We start from the raw sequence: 9,169 nt of genomic DNA on the forward strand, positions 1-9,169 counted from the left end.
AATAAATGTAAATGCAGTAAAATGTGCTGTATTTAGTAAAGTTACAAATATATTAAGAGAATACAGCCAGAAGAACGCAGGTTTGGTTCCTTAGTGAATTATTTATTTGTTTATTTGTATTTATTGTACTGTTAGTGTTTTTGTGTACAAATAAACACTTACTGTCCAGATAAATAGCTTTACACATCATTTTCTTCACACTTCTGCACAGTGCTGTATATTCACTGTTTACACTGCTTACTCCGTACATGTTGTATATTGTCACTGCCTAAAAAAAACAAATATCAGTGTTTGATTGGGGGAGGCCTGGCTAGCCACATTTAGGTCAGTCAGCCACAGCCCCCTCCCACAAAAACCGCTCTGTATTTCCTTTCCAAACCCTGCAGTGGTTTCTTCCAGATGCAGAGCACTGAACTAAGAGCAGCAGACTTCAACTCCAGGTAAACAGTATTTTAGTATGTTTTGTTTTGGTTCTAATATTATTCAAAAAAGTTTCTAGTGCTGATTTACTGCATTTGTGTGTGTGTGTGTGTGTGTGTGTGTGTGTGTGTGTGTGTGTGTATCAGATCAAAATACTATTTTGCTAACAAATGTCTTTATTATTTAAGCCAGCAAACTATAGTTATAAAGTGATTTCATTTTGAAATTGATTGAAAAAATGTTGTGAAACACATTTATATTTATAATTTTAAAAATCCAAATCCTAAAGATATTTCCTTTAACTCTACTATGAGATCAAAAAAAAGATATTCTTGTTCAGAAAAGTCTCCCAAAAATGTTTTTAATCTTTTTTAATGCCTATTTATGTCAAAGTTTCAACAGAAAAACATCAACATCCAACTACATTCATCAAATTAATTTTGTTCATATCGTCTTATGCAAGAATTTGGGCACACCGGTCAAATTTAATTTTTTGTTGATTTTGTAAGTGACACCTCCTCTGCTCATGTCCGCATAGTTTTTCTGATCAAATGCTTTTATTTTTAAGATAAGCTCCAATTTAATATCAAATACAATGGGCTGAAAAAAGTAGCAACAAAATGGAGCGTCAGCCCCCGACTACTCCCTACACATTAATTTACCATTGATTAAAAAAATCCCTTGATAAGTAATATTTGACAAGTAATACAAATCAAACCAATACAGTATAACAAAAATAATACTAGCTGTAATCATACAGTGACGCTGCTAGAAATAAAACAGATTTCACAATAATTTACCTAATATTTTTCTGTGGCCGCGAGACCAGACAACCACAAACACTTTTCAGCATATTTTAAGTTACATTTAGAACTTTGGACTGTCCTTGGAATAGTTTTATTGAGAATGTCTGATAATGTAAAAGAAACTTTAGTCCAAAACCTATGCACATTTAAACACTTACAGTACATATGTAAAAATGTACCATATCTACCATCAGGACAAAAAATACAAAGAGGAGATGGAATAAGGTGCATATGGTAGCATTGGGAGTTAAATAGGATATGTGGATAAAATTAAGATGAATAAGCTGGTGGTTAGGACTTTTAGAGGCCGATGTGATGTTCTCCCATACAGTTTGTCAATTGATCTGACCCTGAGCACTTTTTAGCTCTTTTTCCCATTTAGTAGTTAGTTCTTCCTCTAGTTCCTGTGCTAGCAGAAAATAGTTTATTTAATGGGTGTAAAGGTAAAGTGGAGCCCCGAGGAACGCTGCATGCCTTCATGACAAAGCAAAGGCAAAGTTAGAGAAACAATGAAAAACCCAGTATTCTATAAAATGCTTGTAAGTCTTGGAATGTCTGAAGACCTGAATCAATAAAAATATCATCCAGAACATGTATTCCCTTTTGTTGCCATTGTGGAAAGAAGAAAGGCTTGTTGGCAGTAAGTAATTTAAAATTCTGAAAAATTGGGGAACACTTGTGATACTGATTGTGGTTTTGGTTAGTTTTTCTATTATCCACCATGTTAAGAGTACATTGCTAATGAGTGGACCTTGCCTCAGTTTATGTCGCTTTATAGGAATGAGATCTCGTAATCTGCGTGAAACAGCCAGGCTTTCTTCAACAGGCCACCAGGGGGTTTGAGTATCTGAATTGATCCAAACTGAAAAAGGATGAAGAGCAAAGGAGTAAGAATACAATGTGAAATTAGGATGAGAAAGTCCTCCATCTGTTTTATTACACTGAAGGGTAGCAAGTTTAATTTGAGATCTCTTGCCTTTCCATAAATAGGCTGAGATACTAGATTAGAGTTTGTCCCAGAAACTTAAAAAAAGAGATGATGGAATCATAGAACTTATAAAATTGTCTCTAGGAAGAATATTAGTTATTAATACTGAGTTTAAGGAGTATTAGGTAAATGACTCCTCTCCCTCAAATCATTCTAGTAAATATCTGGGTAAAGGTTTTCTTAACTGTAAATTGGAGGGATGAATAAATTTCAACCCCAAGGTTCCTAAAGTGATGTACTACAGGAAAAGTTAAAGATAGATTTGTGTCTCTCATGGTATCATTTAAAGGGAGAAGCGCACCTCATATTGACCTCATAGCCAGAGGGACTGCAAAACATATCCAAAACGGAGAGCACATAAGAAAGTGTTTAAGGAACGTTATTAATGTAAAGCAAAGTGTTTTCAGCATCTAAAGAAATGTTGTGATGAATGTTATTAATGGTGATTGGCATAAAGTGGGGATAGCCAAATTGCTTGGGCCAGGGCCTCAAATGACAAAGCAAATAAGAGAGGAGAGAGTGGACAGCCTTGCCTAGAGCCACGAGAAACTAAAAATGTAGGTGAGCATTTATTACCTGTTATTACTACAGCAGAAGGATTGGCGTTCAGAGATTTGACCAATTTAATAAAAATTAAGACCCAGTTCCATTATTTCAAGCACAGACCATAAAATACCCCATTGTAGTCTGTTGAATGCTTTCTCTGCATCTAAAGAGATGGCAGCACAGCTGAACTGAACTGAATGAAATTTGATTTTCAACAATGTTTCTTAAAATGCTTGCAAATAATCAACAAATCGCATGTTTGTTAGCTGATGTACTGCTGCATGTTTTGGTCTGGGTGGATTGAACATTAAACTTTCTAAATTTTTGGTAATTTTGTTGTACGAAATGCAAATTTAGGTAAGACATTATCAACAGTTTCATCTCACACTTTCAGCTGACACTGTATTTAAAATGGCCCTTCTTCATGCATCAAACTCAGTGTTTCCCAACCCGTCCCCTATGTGTGTGAAAGGTATTTTCCTCAAAATAAATGAAGAATAATTTGACATGTATTCTGACTTCAGATATTTACAAGCATTATGTTATGATCTATTTAAACACAAGGCATGAATGGAGATAGTAATAAGTTAAATATATACAAAATCATCATTTATAGGATTCTTTCTATTGGCAGGTGTCTGCCCCAAACCCTAACCCCTAAATGTGTGAAACATTAGATACTGTCACTAAAGAAACATACTTTCTGGAATTTTATTTCTTCCAGTACCATATTTATCACAGAACAAGTGAGAATATTCACTGTTCATATTTGGGAAATTTCCATCTTTCAGTGCTGGAAAATCAGATTCAATTCAGTAAATTTCCACAAGAAATGATTCTTTTATCTTTCTTTTTTATTGTCATTAGATTTCATACAGGTCTGTGTTCAGGATGGCCTCCAGTTTTGTACCTGTTGCAAACACAAGAAATGGCTTCACCATTGTAACCCAAGTGGTTCCAGGAGGAACAGAGCAATATGGCCTCGGGACTGGAGTCTCCACTGGAGGCCCAGTTAAAAAACTTCTGAAAGGAGAGCCAAAGGCACTGGGGGTAAAACTGTTCTGGTCTAGTTTTCTTTAATATTTACACTGGGTATGTTTACTTTGCTCTGATTGTCTCTTGTTCTCCACAGACTGTCCAGATAATGATCGGGATCATGACGTTCTTGTTTGGTATTATTAAAACGGTCTTTTTTCCAGGTGTGGGTGCCTATAGTGGTGTCACTTACTGGGGATCGTGTCTTGTAGGTTATCATTTGTAGCCTTTGTATTCCTGTAGGATTGTGTTTTTCATTCAAACTTGACAAAAACAGAAAAATTCTCATTTTCCGACCTTCTTCTTCTTCTTCCTCTTCTTCTTCTTCTTCTTCTTCTTTATGCCAGTATATCACCTCAGGTGCTTTGTCTATTGCTGCAGACAAGAAAGCTAAACCCTCTTTAGTAAGTAAACAGAGAATGTAGTGTATTTTTGAACATATTAGTGACATTTCATTGTTAATTACTGTGCTCAGAAAGACAATGTCTAATTCTTAAAAATAAAAACAAAATTCCATGATAAGTTTGTACTCAATTACTCAATGGCCACTTTATCAGAAACCCCTCTATTGTAGCCCCACCTTGCTGGTTAGACTGTAGCTCATCTGTTGATGCCCACTGTGTTTCTAATAACGTGGCCAGTGAGTGTGATTTAAACATGTAAAATGAATTTTAATGTTCTAGTAGTTAATAGGAATGCTTATACTCTGTCGTAACTTTGCCACATGTTATGCTGTTGTCTGTTTCTCCTCTTGTGTAGGTGAGAAGCTCCCTGGCGATGAATACAATCAGCGCTGTGGCTGCAGCAGCAGCCATCGTTCTGCTGTCGTTTGACATTGCCATAACTCATCGATATTGTTACAGATGTTTCTACAGAGACCACGAAGTGTGTGAAGTTTCCATCTGGTGGTGTCTCTTAAGTAAAATTGCTCTAGATGTGCAGTATTGATCTGATCCAATTCAATAGTGTATATTAGTCCTATAGTTTAACTGCCAAATTGTGTCGATGTAATATTCTTTATTCATCTGAAAGTGATGTACATATTTTGAATTGAGAATCTCAATGTACAGTCGTCTGCAAAATTTGAACAGCCCTTATTATTTTCTAAGTGAACACATTCTCTACAGAGAACACACTTTTACACATTTTAAGGCACAATTACTGTTTATTTGCTGAATTTAACACATTATAATGTGGGCTGTGCATTTTTTTCCAAATATTTTAAACACAGCAAGAAATTAAAGGCCATATTTAAGGCTGTTCTCTTTAGAGGGTGTGTGAACTTATTTTAAATTAAATACGTTAACACATGTAACATGTTAAAAGTATTTAAAATTTTATTTAATTAAAAAATAAAGGGATGTTCAAACTTTTGCCTGCCATTATATCTTATTTCTGAGTGCAGTGAGCCACCAGATAATTCACTCAGCCATGTTTCTTAAGCCTTGTGTGGTGTTTGTGTTTTTGTTAATCAGTGGTCTGGTGGGCCCACCGCATTATTGGTTTAATTTAAATCAATACAGCCATAACAATTTAGGTATAAATGCCAGATAAAGGTAAAATATCACAAGTGGTCAGCGTAAGGTTCTCCTTTAGCAGCTGTAGCCAGTCAGCAGCCTGTCCATGTTGTCCACACACACACACACACACACACACACACACACACACACACACACACACACACTAGCAGCAGGCCATGTAGGAGGAAAACAGAGTTAAGTGACAAAGCACCTCCACACTTTTACTCCCTGCAGGTTCACCCCAACACTACATGTGTAATATAAATGTGTAGGGGGGTGAACAGTGTGAAGTCACTAAAAATGTGTTGTTTCATATGTTGTTCACAGAAAATGAGCAAAGACCAAGGAATCTGAGGTTGAAGTAATAAAAAATCACATAATTTTCTCTTTTGGTAAACATTAATAATGGGTCCCACAAACCTGAACACCACTCAAGGCTTGATTTCATATTATTTTCACTCAAATTACTGTCATTGGGTATTTTATTAATTCACAAATATTCACTCATCATCTTCATGCTGATTGGAAATCTTCATTAAATTTATTTTACTGGAAGCTTTTGTTGATCCCGGGCCGTAGAATGTTCTAAGTACTTATTTTCATCAGAGATTTAATGTTCATGTGAGAGATATGTCATCTAACATTGGGTTCAGCTTTGTGGAAAATGGACTCTTTCAGCAGTTAACAGGTAAATGTTTTTCAGGGCCAGTCACTTGGAATCAATGGCGTGCTGCTGGTGTTCTCTCTGCTCGAGCTCATTGTCTCCATCTGTACGTCTGCATTCGCCTGCCAAGCCACCGATGCACTGAATGCCCAGTCAGTGAAACTAAATATTTGTTGTGTTTTTAAATACAGGGTGATTCAAAGAAGTATCATCCGATTTCAAAATGATTTATTTCACTTGTAAATCATTGCAGAACAATGCAGTAAATTGTAAATGGTTTAACTGAGCAAAAAGTTTATAATGTAATTTTACAAATGCTCAATATGAACCTCCTCCAGCTGTACAGACAACATCAATGCCGTGGTCAAATTCATTCCATACTGGATTGAGCGTGTCGAGTGTTACTTTACTCACGGTTCTTTCAGTGCAATTTCGGAGATCATCCAGAGTTGTGGAACCAACGACGAACGCTCTGAACTGTTGGAGGTTCACTATCAATGAAAATCATGTTGCACAGTTATGACGGATTCACTCTTAGTGAAGTGAAGAATGCAAAACACTTTCTGCTCAGGGGTCTCCATCTCTGAAGAGACTGAAGAGAGCCATCTTCCAGTGACAGTCAGAAACTCTATGACCCTCCTCTTTCAATTGGTATGTGATTGGTTCCTAGGCGCCTCACGGTTGTAAAAATATGGCATGAAATCAGATGAATCTTTTTGAATCACCCTGTACTTTACTTTTTCTTTCTGTAGTGCTGTAAGTGAGCAGTCACACAGTTTTCATGTGATTTGACAACTGAATGATCATGAAATGTTCTTTCTCTTACAGGTCATGAGTGATATCAACAATACTGAAGCACAGAATCTAGATGAAAATGTTTAGAAATGTAAAATACATTTTAAAGGAGGAAAGTATGTCTAAATTAATTTCTTTTGTGTTGCAGATTTATGTCGGTTAATGTTCTGAAGTTACATTTCTTATTACAAGTCTTATTTTTTCTCCTAAAATCCAAGGCCTAAATCATTTCTGTTCATTCATCATCATTCACTACTAAATTCTAAATGCATTTCTCCTGAATTCTAAATTTGGCTATTTTATGTAATCACTGTTATGTGATTCCTTTCTTGCTTTTAAGTTTTTAACTTACCTGTAATGTATTTTTGATGAATCCTAAATGTATTTTTTGTTATGTTTTTTCACTCAAGTTCTAAATATATAAAAAAATGATGGTAAAGTCCTACATTTCTGTCTGTTAAACGCTACATTTATTTTTATTAGGCTCTAAGTTAAACTAATTATAGTTTACAGACATCTAACTTAGCATAAATTCTGTCAGGAAAAACACAAACACAATTTACACACAAAATATTGTAGAGGACGCAAATAGAGTATGTAGGTCAGTCAACCACAGCCACACATAAACAGTTTCACTAAAACCTCCATCGGTTTTCTGCTGATAAATAAAGATTTCTTTATGTTTCCTTCTGTGTGGTTTGGTTCTGATATTATTCTAAAGACAAGACATTCCTAATGCTGATCTACTGTGTGTGCGCTTGTGTGTGGACATTGGTGGGTGGATGGGTAGATGTGTATGTGCACATGCATGTGTGTGTGAACAAGTAAAAAATTATGAGCTTACTAATAAACAGATTTTTTGTTTTAGTTGATTTTGGCTGTGATCTCAACTGATATTAATATTATTCATATTAAAATTAATATGCAAAAAATGTGACTGTTGTGAAATAATTCTATTAATGAAGGAAACATTTGTTCTGGCCCTGATATTATTCAGAAAAGAATGAAAAAGAAAAAAAACTAGGCTGCTGATTTACTTTGAACTTTAAGCTTAAGTGCTTTGAATAAATATACAACCCCATTTCCAAAAAAGTTGGGATGCTGTGCAAAACATAAATAAAAAAAATATGATGATATGCAAATCATTTAAACCCTGTACTTCATTGAAAATAGTACAAAGATAACATATCAAATGTTGAAACTGAGAAATTTTATTCTTTTTTTGTAAAATATATGCCCATTTTGAATATGACACCAACACGTTCCAAAATAGTTGAGACAGGAGCAACAAAAGGCTGGTAAAGTTGTGTAATAGCAGAGTTACTAGAAAAATTCTTGTTTGATTACATTACTTAACAAAATCTGAGTAAATTTCCCTTCCAGTGGTGGAATGGCCACTAGGGGGCGTACAGAGAGAGGCTCCAGCACGTTGACATTTTGTAACTAAATGAAAAGTGCCATACAAATAAATATTAAACAGACTCAGTCTCCCTTTCTGCCTCTCTTACCTTCTCTCTCTCTCTCTCTCTCTCTCTCTCTCTCTCCTTGTCACTCTCTCAAACACATACACATACACATATCTTTATCAGTCTGTTTCCTCATTGACATTCATCCGTGCTGCCTTAGCCTTCTATTGTTGTGCAGCAGGCTGAGTTACAGCCTCGATCCCCAAAGACGCACCTCCGCTGGCCTTCACTGCTGAAGGTTAAGCCGCATGGTGAGGGTTCAGCAGCTCTCTCTCTCCGTCTCTCTCTCTCCTTATCTACCACACTGAATAATGCAGCAGACCCCAAGGCCCGAGTCTGGACCCAACAAAGCCCAAAGCTTTGCTTTTTCATTAGTGTTGGACGGCTGCTCCAAAGGTCAGAAGAGGTTAAAATGAGGAAAATGAAGGGGGACCTCTCTGTATTTCTTTGTTTTCTTTTCTGCTTCCATTCACCTCAGGGCTTCCTGAAGTTTGGCTGCTTCTCATTATGTTGCAAATTCCAGATGGATGAAAACAGACATAAAAGAAAGAAGATATGCTAATGCAAGGTGCTCATTCGTTAACATATCATTAGCATAGCTCATTTGTACTTGCTTTTTGCTGGTTTCTAAGTACACTCAACTTTTTCCACTCCTTTTGGGTTTTTGATTTTACTTTTGATAGACTTGGTGCTCATATTCTGCTCACATGGCTCAGATAAAGTACTCAACATTACTCAGTATAATCTTAGCTATTTAATTGTGAGCCAAAAAGGCACCAGTTTCTGTCTTTAAATCCACTTTTCTCTAATAATAAGGTGATTTCTCAATGCTGTTGTCACATTTATGTTGATAGCTTCATAAGTGTTATTTTATGTTGTCACAAATTGCCATTTTTTTCAAATTTCCACACATGAATACACTGCAAAAA

General features: G+C 35.8%; 1 protein-coding gene across 1 annotated transcript; it reads left to right on the forward strand.

Annotated features, from left to right (window-relative positions):
- Window positions 1-388: 388 nt before the first annotated feature.
- On the forward strand, window positions 389-6,814 carry LOC118807656 (membrane-spanning 4-domains subfamily A member 4A-like). The gene is made up of 7 exons (XM_036569691.1): window positions 389-440; window positions 3,628-3,810; window positions 3,893-4,003; window positions 4,143-4,199; window positions 4,555-4,680; window positions 6,019-6,131; window positions 6,808-6,814. Exons 2-7 carry the CDS (start codon window positions 3,652-3,654, stop codon window positions 6,812-6,814), a joined length of 573 nt encoding a protein of 190 aa, XP_036425584.1. The 5' UTR covers window positions 389-440; window positions 3,628-3,651.
- The last annotated feature ends 2,355 nt before the right edge of the window (window positions 6,815-9,169 follow it).

The sequence above is a fragment of the Colossoma macropomum genome, unplaced genomic scaffold, assembly GCF_904425465.1.
Source record: "Colossoma macropomum unplaced genomic scaffold, Colossoma_macropomum, whole genome shotgun sequence".
Lineage (NCBI taxonomy): Eukaryota > Metazoa > Chordata > Actinopteri > Characiformes > Serrasalmidae > Colossoma > Colossoma macropomum.